At 35.2% G+C, this 20,502-nt stretch overlaps 1 protein-coding gene across 1 annotated transcript; it reads right to left on the bottom strand.

Moving 5' to 3' along the window:
* Window positions 1–3,166: 3,166 nt before the first annotated feature.
* On the bottom strand, window positions 3,167–20,025 carry LOC138712318 (glutathione S-transferase 1-1-like). Its single transcript, XM_069843948.1, has 5 exons — window positions 19,498–20,025; window positions 16,050–16,108; window positions 13,713–13,854; window positions 11,291–11,455; window positions 3,167–6,081 (listed from the first exon to the last, which is right to left on the bottom strand). The coding sequence occupies exons 1-5, from the start codon at window positions 19,636–19,638 to the stop codon at window positions 5,947–5,949; spliced, it is 642 nt and encodes a 213-aa protein (XP_069700049.1). The 5' UTR covers window positions 19,639–20,025; the 3' UTR covers window positions 3,167–5,946.
* Between the last annotated feature and the right edge of the window lie 477 nt (window positions 20,026–20,502).

The following is a 20,502-nucleotide window of genomic DNA, read 5'->3' as shown; positions in this document are numbered from 1 at the left end:
GACCGAACCTCACGTGGCCGTTTATATTAGCCTAGTTTTTGAAGAGGTGGAATACAGACTGTAAAGTTTATTGAATAAATGTTTCTTGTTATCAATTGCTTTAGCTGTAGTTTTATCAATCTCTTCATTGACCGCTAGCTCCAAAAGATGGTCACTGCAGTGCCAGACGAGGACATCCAGAAAACCTTAAGAAACATAGCTGCAACGCTATTCATTCTTCTCAACGTATTTGAAGTAACATCCGAAGCAAAGGGCGTTAAACGTTGTGAAAGATACTCTCTTGTAAAACCATATTTATGCAAACAGTTCAATATTGTGTCTAAAATTTTCTTTGCACAAATGTTATTCAGTTCCACTTAATTACAAAAGAATATACTGACTATGATTTCAGAGGAATCAGGAAACGTGTCTAATGCCGATAACAAGAGCTCTTTCCTTACATATTACTGGTATTGCCATCAATTATTCGAAGGGAAACTTATTTTGGTTTCAATTCTACAATGAAATGCAACTGGACCGATTTTTAATTACAGCCATTAATATCAACAGAATTAGACTCAACAGGTGAACCGCATGTCCAGACCGAGAATACCTAGGACAGCTTCCTAGGACGGCAAAAGATATATGGGTTTCCTATACTACGCTTTATAATGTCTGACAGGGGACGTAAACATTGCCGGCAGAAGACGGGAGAAGGATACTTGCTAATCAATCAATGGTACAGGGACGTCATTTTATTTTTACTTGCATTTTTATTTTACCTGCATTTCTGAATGTACTTCACTCTCACCCCTTCACTAATGTCCTTGCTCCCGTCAGACACACAAACTTACGGCCGCTGTTGCATTCGAAGTCTTCAAACAGTAAAGTAAACATGCAGTGTACAGTGTGTTTCATAAATATGATTGCGTTTTCTATAGAAGAAAGAACCTATATTAATAATATCGTACTAAAAATTATATTCAAGAAACGATAAATTCAATTTCAGAGAATATGCTTCAAAATGTTTTTAATAATATGCGTACTGAATTGAAGCCTGCATTGTAATGAACGACAACCATTTTCAGCAACTTATTTAAAAATTCAGATTAGGTTTTTTTGAATTGAGGTGGCTAGAAGCAAAGGAATGCTAGTGACATTTGTAATAACATGAGTTAAGTGCATCCAATGTAAGCAAAAGTATCTAAAATTTTAGTGGCAAAGGGATATTTTAATCGCATCACACATTAAAATTTAAATAAAAAATTTCACCGATTTTACGAAAGCTTAAATATTTAAACCCCATTTTCTCAAAAGTAACTTAAGTGCACTTACAGCCCTTTACTTATGACCCCCTCAATTTAAATGCACTCTCTATATTGTATGATAACATCAATAATTAATATGCTAAATAAAGTAGACATTACATAACGAACATAGCCGCCTGAAATGTTGAGTTTTTGAAAAAAAATGTTACTACTCTACTGTATTTTGATAAATTCCGTAAAAGTGATGATCAAACTGAAAATCGTAATGTCGTATTTCCCTACAACATAAATGGATACACTACTTTTCTCTCCTCCTATACCTAGTAAAATGATTTGTTTACATATTGCACTAGTAACATCAAACTCCTGTAATGGAAGGGGGCCATGTTAATGCCAGGTTAATGTTAAAAATGTTGGTAAAAATAAAGTGATGTCCCTGTATAAGTCACATTCCAGGCTTATCTTGAAGTTGGGCGGTCTGAAGCATTCTATCTCCGCCTAACGTCAAGATAAGCCTGGTACGTGAGCTCTGTCATTGGTTCATCAGCAATTACCATTTCTTCCTCTGCTATGAATGCTTATGTCACCTGTCAAACGTTATGGAACGCAGTATAGGCAGAGATGTATAGAAAGTATTTTGTGCGAGATCGTGCGTATTTGCTTGCTTTCCGCACAAAACCAATACGCGGTAAGCGTGAAATACCACATTCAGTATTCCCAACGTAACACACATAACAATTTCCCTCTTCTTACCGCTTAAGCGCCATATTCATTTTACTGCTTTAGGCTTTTAACATATTATTTTTAAAGACGTTCAATATAGTAATAATTATAAATTGGAAACTTACCACTGCAATTTCACCTAAATTGCACTGTTAATTATTGTTTTTAAATATTTGCAAAAATTAAGTAAACTGTACAACCACAGTCTCCAGTGCATCGACTTCCTGCCAGACGAAGGGTTTATCAAATGCTGCCATCTATAGTGCTAATGCTTCAACTTCGACGGAAACTGGAAAATCAATATTCATGCAAAAAAGTTTCACAATAGAAAAAACTGGTGGTGGTGCTGCAGTGACTGTGAATAACTGCACAAATGTGACAATTAATTTTAATGTGCAGAAATAAATAATTTTGTTATAATTTCAATGTGCAGAAATAAATAATTTTCTTAAAGCATTAAAATGAAAAATAAATCATTACATAACCTTACCGTTTGTTTTAAGTTCGCATTTATAGACTGGGGGGGGGGAAAGACAGACGTATATCACGGCCTGCTGGAGTATAGTAAACACAGAAAACATTTTATGGGAACAAAGTTGAAGATAGATATATTTGTTTTCCAAAGTTGCCGTCATTGAACAGAAACCAAGATGGAGATTTCATTGCAACTAATTAGAAATTCCTCTTTCAGGTATGTAGTAAACGATCTTCGCACAAAATAATGTACGATACACGAGCGGTATGTTTTCTTTCAATTCTCGGGAATTAAAAAAGCTCAACTACGTTTCGCTTTTTCAAACTTTTCCTCGAACATGAAAACTTCAACATACCGCTCTTGTAACGCATATTACTATTGTAGACAGCCCATAACGGTTGTTTCAAGACTACAACATGAGAGGAAGCTAATGATGATGATTATTATTATTTGTCCCTGAAAAGAAAAACATGGGCTACTTTATTCTGTATGATGTATGAAATTAATATGCTATATTATTCATCATTTTCAAACAAAAACAATTACATAAATTGATAAATATTATTTTGGAATTGCAATACAAAAATGAAACTAGTCTTGCTTATTCGAAGAAATTTTAACACGTGCTTTGTTGTTTTAAGTTACGCAAGAATTGGGGTTTGTTAAACAATATCTGTTTCTAAAATGAAGATCGAAGGATGTTTTATTTTATAATATGAAATTAATAGAATATGTTATTCATAATTTGAATACAGAAAAATCTACTCAAAATATTTACTTAAAATTACAATATAAAATAAAACTAGTCTTCCATTATTCGAAGAAGTTTTAACTCGTACTTTGTTGTTTTTACTTACGCAAGAATTGAAGTTTGTTAAACAATATATGTTTCTAAAATGAAGATCGGAGGATGTTTTATTTTGTAATATGTAATTAATAGAATATATTATTCATAATTTTAATACAGGAAACTTTACATAAAATATTTACTTAAAAATTACAATATAAAAATGAACTACTGTTACGTTATTCAAACAAATTATAATTCTTAACATTTAGATTCATTTCATGGATTTATATTCGCACAGTATCGCCAAGAATGGGAATTTTGTGAAACAGCATTTTTGTTTCTAACATGAAAACCACGGTGTCAGATGTTTTATTTTGTCAGGTAAAATTAATGGACTAACTTATACTATTTATCACTTATCAGTAAAATATTTTCAATAGTTTATTACTTTAATTTTAGAGTACAAAAATACAAATACTTTTACATTATTCGAACAAATTTATAGGAGTATGTACAAATACTGTTTGTTGTTACTTGGCCTATTTTATAGCGATGCATATAGGGTAAAGGTTGGTAATATTGTGATATGAGCAATATTGTGATGGTTGTTTTTGAGAATTTATTACAATTATACTGAGCGAGAGGAAGATCGGCTTTTTGCGTCAACGTATTAAGGGAATGTTCGTGGACAAGTTGCTGCACAAAACAGGTTCTTCTCTCGCTCAGTAAAATTGTAATAAATTCTAAAAAAAATCACAATATTACTCATATCATGATTTACCAACCTTTATCCTATCAGTGAAAATCTTGAAATTGTAACATATGTCATTACCAGGCTTCGAGACTTCGGACCCGATAGAGTAGTTCAGTGGGAAATCCGCATAACGGCGTACTGAGTATAGTGGTAAAGCGTACAGTGGGTGGGGGTACGATAGAATGAATGCAAACAAATACGCAAAGGAAAACGCTCCGGATTTGAAGGTTCTGACGAATAATTATTTGGTTTTCATACAAACCTATTCTCAAACTGTCAGAAGCTATTACACGGTTAGAAAAGTCAGAGCAAGAGATGCCAGAAGCCCTCAAATTAGTTGAGGAAATGACACAGAGAATTAATGAGGCACCAAGTACACCGGTTACTGAACGTGTAAAACAGAAGTGGAAATCAATTTATGTAAAAATAACGGATGTGGATCACTCTGTAATATAAACAGCAAATTAGTGGATATAGAGTCACCCGAGAATAAAGGACTGTCTCTTAGAGACTGCAATGATGTTAGGTTTTTTCGTTTTGCTCCTATCACGTCATGCGTTGTAGAGCGTAGCTTTTTACAATACAAACTGTATTTGGCAGATAACCGAAAAAGATTTATGTTTGAGACACTGAAAATATATCCTGTAGTACATTGCAATTCGGTACTGTAACTGCATTTCCTAAAGACGATCAATAGGATAAATGAAGAAATTAAAACTGCTACATGTTTATTTCCACCATTAACACTGTGTATAATTAAACACAAATGCTTATAAAACAAAGGAGAATAAATGCTTTTCACATCCTTTTGACATTGTCATTGTGTAATGTATATTTACTTTCAGAATGTTGTGTTTCCTCATACTACCGTACTCTATTCTAAACAGCAACGTTGTTACCTCAACACATCTCTACCTTTCACTACCTGCAGCGAGTCAACAATCTATAGTAAACTTATTGTATCGGGTCCAAAGTCTCGAAGCCTGGTCATTACACAGAACATTTTCAAGGATGTTTCGGTAACATGGGTTCGATCCCGGGCCAGGTCGATGGCATTTAAGTGTGCTTAAATGCGACAGGCTCATGTCAGTAGATTTACTGGCATGTAAAATAACTCCTGCGGGACAAAATTCCGGCACATCCGGCGACGCTGATATAACCTCTGCAGTTCCGAGCGTCGTTAAATAAAACATAACATTTTTTTTCGGTAACATGAGAATTTTTTATTTTTTATGATTATGAGCTAAACTCAGGAGCTTATTAATATGTTCGGTGCATTAGGTTCTCCCGAATATGTTATTCAGTATATAAAAAAATCGGGACCAATTTACGTTAGGACTATTTCCTCTATTTACTGTATTATCTTACTATACAAAACATAAAAGCGACTAGAGTTTCATGGTTTATTTGTGAAAATTATATCATATTCTTTGGTATAAATTGATGTTATTTGTAACTACTGGAAAGCGCTGTTTTCATGTGTAATATATTTGTTACATTTTCTGTAATAAAGTCGAATCTTCCTCTAAAGAAACGAGTAGAATAATACCAATTTTCAGATCCTTGAACCAAAGTTTTAAAAAGAATAAAAATTAATTTGTTTCGCAAACGTCTGTTCCGGCTTCAAGATAAAAATAACTTAGCCTACATTTTTAAAATATGACAAAGATTCTCTTTTTAAATTCTAAAGATTTGTACCCTGTAGAAGTTTCTTAGTATGCAAGGTCATGCATAGTTCGGTAAGTGAATCGTTGGGCAGCCATCTTATAATCGTCCACATAAAATCTCTTATAAGAAGTGCCTTCACCATGTATGTTACAATTTACCATTCTTGTTAAATGTTCCTTCGAGTAAAAATAAACTTGAAGACAGATTTACTAGATTTTGAGACCTGCAAAATATCGTTGTATCGTGGTTGGACTGTACAATATCTCAACAGTTACACTGGTCACAAAGTTCACTTCATGGAATTAAAGATATTCTTAATAATTTCGTTTCCTTTGACGATAATCTCGTCGTATCCGGCCAGCTTCTTCATATTTTCGCACCACTTCATCACGTTTGGATACTTGCTCACGTCAAAACCAAGCGCCTGTGAAAAAATTAAATACCAATCTTTAAAACAAATATTACATAAACATGAACATATCTGACTTTGTCCGAATACCACATTTACTCGTATTTTATCATAATATGAGGGCTATTCAGAAATAAACTTCCGATTGTCGATTGTTGATTGCTAGATCGTTGCAGGAAGATGGCGCTTGCGCAGCAGCCACGAGTAAAGACGTAACAATGCTTCCGTGCATCGCGCACTCATTTCCGTTTCGATATGAGCTTAAACGATATTTTCAAGTATCTGTGACAACTGTGACTGTGACAGTTAAATATCTGTGACTTTTATCGGTGATGCTGTCACACCGATATTTTATATCGATAAGTAAGCACAATATGCATGAATTACGATATTTTGTCACACCGATAAAAATTAACAGGAAATATTGAGGAGCAGTGAAATGTGAATACCATTTATCTATACACGCCACACATCAGTGATTTATGTGGGAAAATCCAACAACTAAATTATGTACATGTACCATTAACAAATAAATACTTACCTAACTGAACAGTGACATGTCAAAAGTTAACCTCATGTTCCAAGAGGTTATATTGTAGATATTGATTCAGTTGATAATTCTTAAATGTAGTTGGGTATGGAGAAATTGAGGTTATATGATTATCCTAATCGTTTTAAAAATTGATCCTTTTTATTGTATATAATATAATGGATAAATTATTTTAAGTCGTGCATTAATATTATAATATTGAGTCATAGAATAAAAATACATAAAATGTTTATAAATAGTACATTATGCAACGAGCCTATAATGATAGCAATTAAGACGCGAGTATGTTTGTTTATGAAACGAGCGCAAGCGAGTATCATAATTTTCATACGAGCGTTTTAATTACAATTATAGGCAAGTTTCAAATGACTTTTTATGCTCGACCATATTTCTAACTTGAAATTATTCAGAAGTATTCATTTTATTTGTATCTGACAGAAGATCGGAAGTGACCTTGTTCATAGCTCTTAAATTGTGAGATGTGCGCAGACGCGAAAGTATTGATTTTTTCCGAGGAACAATAATGTCATTGACCTTGATGTAATGTAACATGAACTAATTTTGATATAACCTGGAAATTGATTTAGAATTGAAAAACGAGATGTCAAATTGAATTTATTTGAATATTATTTACAATTAACGCTAATTATTATAGTAACAGAACATAACCTTCTGCGACAGTATTGGATTTCCAGCCTCCGTGACGTTTTCCTCGTTGTCTTTCGATTGCTTATCCGAGATAATCGAAAACCCGAACTTTAATGAATAAGTGTACTTTAATGACATGCATTAAAGGACTGCTACCAGGTGTATAATTACTACATTTCGGCATGGTCGAGCATAAACATATTATGTACAGACTTGTTAGTTGGGAGGCCGGAGGGAAAAAGACCTTTGGGGAGGCCGAGACGTAGATGGGAGGATAATATTAAAATGGATTTGAGGGAGGTGGGATATGATGGTAGAGACTGGATTAATCTTGCTCAGGATAGGGACCAATGGCGGGCTTATGTGAGGGCGGCAATGAACCTCCGGGTTCCTTAAAAGCTAGTAAGTAAGTAAGTAAGTAAGTAAGTAAGTAAGTAAGTAAGTAAGTAAGTAAGTAAGTAAGTAAGTAAGTATGTATGTACAGACTATGAAAACAACATGTCAGACTCATGATTATATTATTATAATGCCGCTAATAACTTCGCAACAAATCATCACCTTGCAAAAAATAATATTGAACAAAATATCACGAAAAAATAATCAAATATCACCCCTCGATTGCTGTTATTGTATCATTCGCATTCGCAAACCCACGACGTAGAGGAGAAAATATCAGTCACAGAGTAGCCTACTGAATACGGAGCAGATTTCGATAGCGATATTTTGTCACATATATTTCGTCACAGGTTTATCTGTGACAAAAAATACCTGTGACAAAATATCTGTTTGTGAAATATCGGCCATCTCTATTTCCGTTCAGTAGTCTGTGAGAAACAGCTGTTCATAATGGACGCGAATATTACTCGTCCCGCGAGTTGTGAGGTCCGTTCGGTTATTCGTTTTCTTCACGCAGAAGAAGTTAACGCTGCTGAGATTCACCATCGATTGTGTCGTGTTTATGGCAACATTATGAGCAGACTTCGAGACTTCGGACCCAATAAAGCAGTTCAGTGGGAAATCCGCATAACAGCGTACTGAGTATAGTGGTAAAGCGTACAGTGGGTGGGTTACTGTAGAAAAATGACAACAAATACGCAAAGAAAAACGCTCTGGATTTGAAGGTTCTGACGAATAATCTGGTTTTCATACAAATCCATTTTCAAACTGTGTCTGAAACTATTACACGGTTAGAAAAGTCAGAACAAGAGATACCAGAAGCCCTCAAATTAATTTAAAAAATGACGCAGAGAATTAATGAGACACCAAATACACCGGTTACTGAACGTGTAAAACAGAAGTGGAAATCAATGTTATGTAAAAATAACGGATGTGGAACATTGTGTAACATAAACAGTAAATTAGTGGGCATAGAGTCACCCGATAATAAAGGACTGTCTCTTAGAGACTGCATTGATGTTAGGTTTTTTCGTTTTGCTCCTATCACGTCATGCGACGTAGAACGCAGCTTTCCACAGTACAAACTTTGGCAGGTAACAGAAAAAGATTTACGTTTGAGACACTGAGAATGTATCTTGTAGCAGGTACATTGCAATTCGGTACTGTAACTGCACTTCCTAAAGACGACCAATAGAATAAATGAAAAAAAAAAAAATTGCTACATGCTTATTTCCACCATTAACACTGTGTATAATTAAACACAAATGCTTATAGAAGATAGGAGAATAAATGCTTTTCACATTCCTTTGATATTATCATTGTGTAATGTATATTTACTTTCAGAATGTACAAATGTGTGTGTTTCGCCATAGGCTACTACCGTACTCTACTCTAAATAGCAACGTTGTTACCTCAACACATCTCTATCTACCTGCAGCGAGTCAACAACCTATAGTGCATGCACAGTAAACTTATTGCATCGGGTCCAAAGTCTCGAAGCCTGATTATGAGTGATAGTGCTGTACGGGACTGGTGCAGAAAATTTAAGAATGGGCGTGAAGATGTGCACAATGAGGGAGATCAAGGACAACATTCAATTGTGACTGATGAACTCGTTCAACAAATTGAACAAACTGTGGTGAAAGACGTCGTTTCACAATTTATGATCTCTCTGAAAATTTTCCACAAATTTCAAGGACAAGTCTCTATGAACACCTGGCTGAGTACATAGGCGGCATCCTTTTATGAAAAGGAATACACTAGCTAGTCCCACGCTATGAAAGTGCTTGAATTTATATGGCGACTATGTTGAAAAATAGTGTCACTGTCCAGGAATATTTTCCAGGCAATAAATAGTTTGTAACATTGTTTGTGTTTTTTGTAGCCAATCTGGAGTTGATTTCTGAATAGCTCTCGTATTAAATTCATGTGTACTTGCACCACAGTTAAACGTGCAAAATTACTCACACAACTTTCGAAACAGACTTATTTTATGGATCTTTTTGTAGGCCTATTTCTCATATGAATAATTGAACGTTTTGAAATTAAAAGTTCATCTTAATATAATAAAAGTGATGTTTTTAACAATAATATTTAGTATTTTTGCTTTATAAGAATGAGACAACTACGTGTTATTGTACCCTGTTAAACGAATTAGGGGACCACTTTGAATATCGTTAAGTTGTAAGAACTGAAGACATTAAGACAATTAGAAAGAAACGAAAAAGGTACTGAAAGCAATAAAGAGAGGAAAGGGACTTAGTTCGTACGCTTCATCTCCTTCATGGCTACAATATTTTGTCTGTCCTCACAATACAACCATGGATAAATTGTAATAGTATGCGAAACTGCGGTCAGCACCATCTGGCTGCAGGGGGCTCAAATAAGATGATCAGCGCCCGACGTCGTAGGTGCTGAACATTAGAACTACGTGTTGGTACATTACCCAGAGTTCTCTACTTATCCGTTCGTTCGAGACGTTGGTCGAGAAGACAATATGGCAGCCAGAAACTTGCTAATAAGTGGACATAAAGTGATACTACGTGTGTGTATAAGCAGTGTATGTTAAACAGTGATGTTTATGGGCGTTGTAAAATAGTGTTTTTGAATGTATTGTGAAGTAATAGTAATATAATAAATTGAACTATGTAAGTAGTTTTTGCAGACTTTTCCATTACCCTGTTCACTAAATACCCAAAGAATACAATCCCAATTATCTAAACTTTTGCTTTATTTTCTGTCTCTGTCTGGTTATATTTTAATTGTGTAGTGTAAAATAGATAGTCTCTTATATCTTCCTGTTGGTTCCGGTAAGAATTTTCAATGGAAGTTGCTGTGAGGAATAAAAATGTATATGTTTTGTTTTAAATTGGGTCAGTTTGAGAATAAGGATGAGGGAGGGAAGGAGAGAGGGAGGGAGGGAATACTTTCTGCATAACTTAACATTTTCGTCACCAGGTGCGCTGCTAAATGCATGGATTATTTTTTTTTTTTATTTTCGCTACTTGGTGCGCTGCTAGATGTAATAAGTTCTCCACCGCCTAACAGGTGGCAGCCTGTAGCAAGTGTTACGGGAAACTCAGTAAGTTTCGCATGCTATTATATATTTATCCATGATACAACTAGCCAAAGCTGCTCAAGCGCAAATGACTCTTGTTGTTCTGGGAGACTAAAAAGCCGTGTCCTCTATGAACTAAGTATCATGAGGAGTGGTATAATGGAAATCCTTCTATGTCTGTGACCTGCCTGATTTTAGCTTGTGAAATTGTGTATATTCTGTCCAGCATCCTGCTATATATTCCCTCATTGCCATGGTTACTTATGTATATTCAGTAATCATCATTGATCCTGAGCCGAATGCTTTTATATAATCGACAATGGAATGCATTGGAAATACTTATCTGAAAAGGTTCTTGTATCATGATTGTGACGAATAACACAAACAAATGACGGGGAATTATATTATAAGAACATAGGTTATTAAAAAGTTAGGAGATTTTCGTTATCACCTTAACTTTGTTAAAATAAGGTTTAAAAATAAATTTAAAAGCGCTATTTCATTAAAAAATTAACAATGACCAGTTCTTAGGCAAGTCAGGTTATAGGCATAAATGACGCATAAAACATTACCTGTATGGCAGTGACGGAGGCTGTTAAAGCTATATCAGCGATGGTGAGACTATCTCCTGCCACCCAGTTTTGTCCGTCAAGGTACTTGTCCAGCACCTGTAAGGCCTCTTGCATCTTGATTAGATGGGACTCCGCACCGAATTTCCCGGTGAAAAACATTGGACCCTTGAATAAAGGCGAGAGACACGTAAAATGAAATGAAGTCTCGTATGCAAAAACATTGAAGTGAAATGCTTCTTAATAGTAATACAAATAAATAATGTACCGGTAACATTACAGTGAAACTGAGAAATGAAGTAGGATGACGTAACTAAATATGAGAAGAAAATATACGCTATAAAATATTTAAGTAACAGTAATTTTCTCTCTTTAATTAATAAATTTATATTCTCATCCATATGCACCTTAATTTATTTTATGATATTTAGTACATATTTATATCAATGCACCACATTGTATTTTATTATACTTTTGGCTATGTTTACAGAATTTATGTTCATGCTCATGACACTTAATATTTATTGTAACTTGTTGAATTTGTCAATAAAATTTATATTTACAACATTAAAAAAAGTAACAGAATGAAAGAAAAGAGAAAATAGTTAATATGAAGGTAAAGGCAGAACATAATATCAGAATTGGAAAAAAAGTACTGAAAAAGTCGACAACGACGTCTATCAGGCATACACCGACACGTAAAATACCTCCTGAGTTTTGGGAATGAAACTACAGTGTGTTGCTTTATTTATTTTTTTTCGATTTAAAATTGGAGAAAATATAGGCCTATGATAAGAGATGTAATTATTAATGAAGAACATTCAATATTATTTTCTCTTAATCTGAAGCGACATCCCGAAACTACCCCATTCACAATACATTTTTTACTATGATTCACTCAATTTAGGCTATATCTTTGGTTTTTTTAGTAGGTTATTTTACGACGCTTTATCAACATCTTAGGTTAATTAGCGTCTGAATGAAATGGTGATAATGACGGTGAAATGAGTCCGGAGTCTAACACCGAAAGTTACCCAGCATTTGCTCATATTGGGTTGAGGGAAAACCTCAACCAGGTAACTTGCCCCGACAGGGAATCGAACCCGTGCCACCTGGTTTCGCGGCCAGACGCTCTAAATGTTACTCCACAGGTGTGGACTATATCTTACGTGTCTATTGTAACTTTAATATTGCAGAATTCGTAACTACAAATCAAGCCAATAGTGGCACAGGTCTACAGTTGCTCTCGATGCCGAGATATTACTGACAGACGCGAAGCAGGTTAATTTTATACGCAAGTTCGGCACCCTCATGCTCATAGCGAGGATATGGTGTCATTGGGCGTGCTCACACAAGGTCAATAAGCAGAAATCTGCTGACACCTTGACCCTCGGACTTAACCTAACCTAAGGGGCAGTATTTAAAGCAAAATTTACCATACAAATTTCTATAGCCTACTCTGAGACTATCGCAAGAAAACATATGCCGGAAACTCATTTCGTAACAAGAGAAGAATTTTGCACCGGGTACTAAATGATAATGTACAGTAGTGGCAAAAAAACCGGACCGACCCTTGTAGCTGATACAAAAGAATCCTGCGCTGTGTATTGTGTCAAACTGTGGTAATTTCAATATGGGTAGTGAAGCCAGAGGTATGTACTGCTATTTAATGTAAAAATGCGCAGTTATCTTTGCCGAATAGAGGTAGAAATGTAATATTGATGCCAGGTGAAAATAAAACTCTCAAAGTTTTTTCGTCTGTAAGTTTGAGGCTCCGAAGGAAACAAAAGACGGTAAGAATCGAACAAATGCAATAAATTTCATTGTTACAATTAATTATACAAGATGGATGTGTTTTGTGACTAGCAAAATTTGAATCTGTGACTCTGAAATCAGCTACAAGGATCGGTCCGGATTTTTTGCCACTACTGTACATAAACTAATGACATATTTGAAAATTAAAAATACAGTAAATAACGCGAGTCAGAAATAGAAAATAAATAGAAAGTAAATGATTAATTGTTACCAGGCCTAGGAAATGGGACGCCAATTCGAAATTCATAATTTTACAACAGAATGACCTGGCAGAAAAAATCGATTTCTGGACCTTAGCTCCATTTGTTTGATCGAACTTTGAACTACGTGACGTCACTGCCATCTTTGTGGAAGCAGTCTGCAATACAACTAAAATTATTTTTAAAAAGGTCTGCACTTAACTTTAAAGCCAATTTCGCATTATTAATTTAGAAACGTAATAAAATGTTCAATTTTTTACTTACAACGACAAATTTTTCTTTAAATTGTTCAGAATTTAATTCTGAAGTAGAATCAAAAACAGAAAATTCCTTTTCTAGAATTAAGGGCCCATTTCCTTGTCAGAGTCACAATTAGGTAATTAAATAGAGACGTAACGTTCATTACTTACACAGTAGGAAGAGAAGTTGCTGTAGAGTGTGGAAATGTCGAAGTAGAGTCTCTGGTTCACTATCGCCTTCTTCTGGGGGTACTTTGGATACAGGGAATCGTCCTTCCCGTACTTCTCAACCAGGTAGATGAGAATCACACGGCTGAAAGTTCAGATAACCATGACCGTCCGGAAATAAGAAAATGTCTGGGTTGTGAATAGCTTTTGAAAACTGTAAACATGATAGAAACTTAACGAGTGTGCGTATGTATGAGGCAATATTGATAAGTAAAATGGAAGAAAAAGTTACTCTCAAAACAGTTTTTTATTAATTTACTCATGAAAATCACCTTTTAACTTAGCTTACTTAGCAGAACTATCATTATGCAATTCTAATTTTTGAAAATCGTTTGTCTTTTCCACAGCAATTATTCCTACTTCATTCCATGAAAATATGGGCAGGGCATAGTTGCGCCCCACGGTCAGATAAAATGCAGCAGATAAAAAAGGGTCCCTGTTTTGTGGGCATAGTTGCGCCCCATTCCCATCGGGTAGAGAAAAGGGCATGGCATAGTTGCGCCCGATGAAATAGGTAGAGAAAAAGACATTACGGAAACTCGAGCCTCGTAATCAACCAAACTTATTGATTTCTTATTCGATTTAATATTCATTATCGATACCGTTAAAATGAACACCGCGAAGTTGGCAGTATTTTATTAACTGTTTTTCTACTATTTATGCAGTGATTATCGATAGCCTACCGTTAAAATGAACACCATGAAGTTGGTAGTACTTTATTAACTGTTTTTCTACTGTTTATACAGTTTATGCAGTTTATGCAGTAATTATCAAATGGACACCATGAAGTTGGCAGTACTTTATTAACTGCCATATTCAAATGAGTGAGCCGTTAGAATAGGGGCCTTAGCAGTCTTGACATATTATTAGTGATTTTCACACCGTCTGTGGCGTATAGTGAGGTTAATTTAAAATGAATGTTAAGTTTAGTGAAAAGGGTGAAGAGTTAATAAATTCACAATGGTTCTAAGTTTCAATTTTCGAAACCCTGTCCCGTAGGGTTAAGATATCGATGTACAAAAAAAAAACAGTTCATTTATTGTGTGTGATCAATAAAAAAAGTGTTATTTTAAACAGCAAAATTGATCATACGCTAGGCCTGCCTGATTTCAATGCAGCTATCATTGTAATACTTTTAAGTAATTTATTTATTTTATGACAATCACTTTCGTGTGTACTATGCCCATCGGGGCGCAACTATGCCATGTCCCATCTGCTACCTGATTTCTTCGGGGCGCAATTATGCCATGCCTAGGCCTCCCAATTGACCGCGGGGCGCAACTATGCCGTACCGGAAAATATTTTTGTTTTTGATCGAAATGAGGGGGGGAGAGCAAAGGTGAATTGTTCAATAGTTGAGCAGTTTGAACTTTTTTCATCGCTAGTTGTCAAAAATATAAATATACAACATTTTGAAGAGTGGATCTCTCTTCGTCTTCAGGTGGGGAAAAAAAGCCCTACTGTGGGGATCATTATAAATAGCTAGCGGGTTGCATAACTAGGGAAGGGAGGGGTGGAAACTTGGGGAAAGAGTTCGTTCCTCCATCCACAAGTTGTTGCAGATGTTACATTTGAGTTTGTATACGCCTGTGTGGTTGTATTTGTTTGTTTGTGTTGTTTGTTGTTGTGCAACAACTTCTACATAGGACAGACAGGTAGATCATTTCAAACACGTTACAAAGAACACATCATAGCCATAACAAAATTACAAAACACCTCCACATATGCAGAACACATCACAAATGCTAACCACACCCATAGACATTAACAAAGACATGGAAATACTACACATCCAACCAAAAAGCCAGAAACTAAACACACTAGAACAATATGAAATATACAGACACACGAAAGCACACCCCAACGAAATTCTCAACACACAACTCAATTTCAGAACACACACACTCTTTGACTCTACACTATACTACACGAACACACCCTCACAGGAAACAAAACAAGAGACGCCAAGACCAACAACGACCAGTTCTGAGGATGACCCATAAATAGGTCGAAACATGTAAACAAGGTATGTTAGAATTTAACACAAGAAAGTCTTATCATACATATTCCGAAGTGATACAGCGTTAAAAGTTGTGTAATCAAAATGTATAGATTAATTTTAGTAAAAGAAATCTAGGGTTGAGATATGTGGAGGGTATAAATAGAGATTACAATCTTTTGCAAAGTTTACTTTATACTTAAACTGATAGAAACAAATTTATAGTGGCTCCGCTCTCTCATATCCTGCGGAAGAGAAACAGTGAATGAATGTTTCCTTACCTTTCAGCCAAGGTGAAGCCATCGTCATTGATTGCTGGAACTGTGTGCAAAGGGTTGATCTGGAACAGATATATAGGCCATTAATAAGCCTTTACACGTCATAGTAGGATCATTAGGGACAGCTGGTAGACTGTAACTCTTTTTTTTTTTAGTTATTGAAATGGTTATAATGGAGAAGAAATTCTGTCGCCATTAATGGGAATTTTGTTACCACATAGTAGCGTGAGTTCCAAACAATGTTCAGTGACATGAAGTTGTCTATAGTACAGTAAGTTTAAATGTTAGAGGAGGTTAAAAATTTAACAAACGCGAACTGATCCCTGGTGCAGAAAGTCTTATTTTTTAATCGGGATGGTAAGTGAGGTTTTAACCTCTTATATTTTACATTAAGCCTAATAGTTCGTGTTTTTTCGAATCAATACTATATGCTGTAATACTTGGTGTATACTATAAACAGTAACATGAACTGCTGCCAGGAAGTCAAAAACAGGAGAGCAATGGGAGAGGAAGCTTTTAATAGCAAAATGTCCATCTTCTACGGACCTCTGGAAAAAGAACTAACTAAGATACTATTAAAGTGCTTTGTGTGGAGTATGGCAATGTATGGAGCAGGAACATCGACATTACGACGAAGTGAAGAGAAGCAACTAGAAGTATTTGAAATGTAGATACGGAGAAGGATGGAGCGTATGAAATGGACAGACAGAATAATAAATGGCGCTGTGTTGGAAATAGTTAGTGAAGAAAGAATGATGCTGAAACTGATAAGGAAGAGTAAAACGAATTGGTTGGATCACTGGCTGAGAAGAAACTGCCTGCTGAAGGATAACAATTCTTGTTAACAATAATAGCTGTTTCAGGTTTTCCAATGTTTAATGGTTATATATATCACAGATAAATATCTAAATTATCTCATTATTATTATTACTATTATTATTATTATTATTATAACTATTTCTTACCAATGTTTATTATTGTCACACTAACATTATTTATCCAACTTTCATTATTTACTTTCATGTTTTTTATGGTCTAGATATTAATGTAATAATTATGTAAGCAATTGTATTCAATTAGAATTAGTCTCTGGCTGGGCGGAAGAGAAGGCCTACTGGCCTTAGCTCTGCCAGATTAAGTAAATAAATTATTATTATTATTATTATTATTATTATTATTATTATTATTATTAAGATATATGGATCATATGCAGAGACTAAGAGGAAGGCATAAAATAGTAAAGATTGGAGAATATTGGGTTTGCAGTGAGAGACCTGCTATTTGGCAGAACACTATAATTATATATATATATAATTTATACAGGGTGTTTCCGGACTAGTGTTATAAACTTTCAGGGATGATGGCGAAGGGCACATGTATCAATTTGAGATAAAGAACCTTGGTCCGGAAATGACTGAGTCGAAAGTTACAAGCAAAAATAGTTGTGTGGAAATGAAATAAATTGTATTCCTCTGTACACCTTATTTATGTGTATTTATCTATATATCTTACACATACTGTATTCATCTGACGTTGTTTACGTTGTCTACTTACAGTATTCCATTCAGTGCGCTGTCTAAGGGGTGGAGACAGGAAACTATACTAAAGCAATGCAGGTAGCGTAATGTGTAGCGGACATGATCGGTCCTGATATGCACGTCTGTAGACAGCAGTGTATGTGTACAAGTTGCAGTGTCCAGTCAATCAATCCTAGTGAAATGGAGGAGTACACGAGAGCGGAGTATGCAGACCTGATTTTCGAATACGGATGAGCCAATGGGAACAGTAGACAAGCTCACAGATTGTATCACGTAGGAGACATCCGGCACATACCATCTTTCCACGACTGTTCCAAAGGTTAAGGGAAGGAGAGCACGTGGTGCCAAATTACAATTCCATTTCCACACAACTATTTTTGCTTATAACTAGACTTTGTGGAATTGCCACGAGAATCGCAAGGTTTACTGCGCACGCAGTATAGTCTGTATGAGAAGGGGGCGCGCAACGGATGGAGTATGCCTCTGATGTAAACACTGAGCAGTATAATGCGGTTACAATAAAACCTGTATCCTGCATTCAAGATATATAATGAATGATCACTGAAGTAGGAAATGTCTAAACATGTAAAAACACGATTATTTTATAGTGAGATATATTAACTCTTAAACTTTAATGTAAGATACTCACATCATCCTTGAATATGTGCATTGGAGTGAAGAGTTACGTACATTTTGAGCGCATCCAAAGTAACCTCCTCCGATGGTGACTTAAGCAGTTTTTATTTTGGGAAAATGTACGTTCAACATCATACGATGTAATACGTACATATTTGAAGAACGGAAAGTTACTACTTTTTAGTACATCAACTTCAGATGTCTTGTCGTGACCTGATAGTACATCATTTATAATACGAAGTTCTGAATAGGCAGAATTTTTAGCAATAACGTTTCTCAACTTACATTTCACTTTTTCTTAAATTAGTGAATTGTTATTTTGGATAACGGTTTGTGCTACTTTATCCACTATATTAAGGGCTTCTGAGAGTTGAAGTTCAGACGATTCTAACAGGGTGATGCTTTCGGACACGATTTTAAAATTAGAATCAATGAACAGAATATCTTCCAATAGCTGTTCAGAAGGCAATGATTTTACAGCTGCAACAGCGGAACTGTCTGTGCTATCCAATGCATCAATTACCTCCATTATTTTGCCGTAATGTTCTGCATAATAATTAACAGCATTCAACCACTTTCCCCAACGGATCAAGACTGGCTGCGGGGGTAAGGGTATTCCAGGGGCAATAATTTGGAACAGCAACACTCTCATTGTAGTATGTTTGATTGAATTCTTGTCTGCACTGAACAAATGTTAAGCTTTGACTATTCTAACCACAGCAATGCAAAAACAAGTGTTTACATAGGTATACATTAGCTGTAACTGCTCTATCTATTTCGACCGGTCACAACTCTTAACATGAACTGCTTATACTACGAGACCGGGCGGCCGCTCACCTCCTCTATACTACCGTACATTGGCAACCTGATTGCATGCTGCGTATGGCAATTCAACGAAGTCTACTTATAACTTTCGACTCAATTATTTCCGGACCAGGGTTCCTGATCTCAAATTGATACATGTGCCCTTCCTCATCATCCCTGAAAGTTTGTAACACCAGCCCGGAAACACCCTAGCACGTAGGGTGCTTGTTCTGAAATTTGTTCACCTGTAATTTAAGGAAAACGTCAGAGTTTGCGAAACAATTTGAAACAATAGTATAAAAACGTGTACTTCCAATTTTGCTTAAAAAAGAGAAAGAGAAGAATATATTTCCTACTTTTATAAATCCTTGTTATGAGAAATACAGTAGGTCTAAATATTGCTGCAATTTTTGTGAGTTGTCTGAGATTAAAAAAAAAAATATGTGTAAAAATGTTGAGTGATTAAGACTAACCTTGAGGTATGCGGGCGTCAGATGTTCTTGCTTTCGTAAGTCTAACGTCTTCATGTTGAGATCCAAATTCAATGCTTTGGCCAGGAGCCTCACGGAGTTGCATGGTGAGCTCCCCTCGGTGTAGTAGAAGTCGATAGTCATGATTCTGGTGTCGGAACAAAACTGTGCTCGTGTGCTTCTAAACAGCACCTTTTTATCTTCCTTTGCACATATGCGAGAGAATCACTGTTACTTGCAGAATCTCTATTCAGGATTGCCAACATAAAATGGCGAGAAATCAAAACATAACTCGGAATTAATCGCTGTTGAAATAATATGTTTAGTTAAGTAGGTATGCGCTGTCTGTATTACATGTTTTCCTCTATATTATTGTAGATTACTTAATGCTGTCGTACTGAATGACCGCTCTTTGATTTTAAAATTTAAGTTTCTAATTTGTATATATTATTACATTCTTTATTTTATTACCATATTAATGCTATTGTGCTGAATGAACGCTCTTCAATTTTGTAAAATATTTTGTGCGAGATCGTGCGTATTTGCTTGCTTTCCGCACAAAACCAATACCCGGTAAGTGTGAAATACCACATTCAGTATTCCCAACGTAACACACATAACAGTTTCCCTCTTCTTACCGCTTAAGCGCCATATTCATTTTACTGCTTTAGGCTTTTAACATATTATTTTTAGAGACGTTTAACATAGTAATAATTATAAATTGGAAACTTACCACTGCAATTTCACCTAAATTGCAATGTTAATTATTGTTTTTAAATATTTGCAAAAATTAAGTAAACTTTACAACACCACAAAAGTTACTGCATTTGTAATGCAAGTAACATTAAGGAAGCCGTGAAAAAATCAACAAGATTCCAGATTCCGATGTTATTACTGCAATATGTTATATAAATAATATTGTTAAAATATTAAAATGAAAAATAAATCATTACATAACCTTACCGTTTGTTTTAAGTTCGCATTTATAGACTAGGGGAAAAAAAGACA

This window comes from Periplaneta americana, chromosome 13 (genome assembly GCF_040183065.1).
Source record: "Periplaneta americana isolate PAMFEO1 chromosome 13, P.americana_PAMFEO1_priV1, whole genome shotgun sequence".
NCBI lineage: Eukaryota > Metazoa > Arthropoda > Insecta > Blattodea > Blattidae > Periplaneta > Periplaneta americana.
Note: the sequence above shows the minus strand (reverse complement) of the source record. Positions and strands in the feature narration are given on the sequence as shown.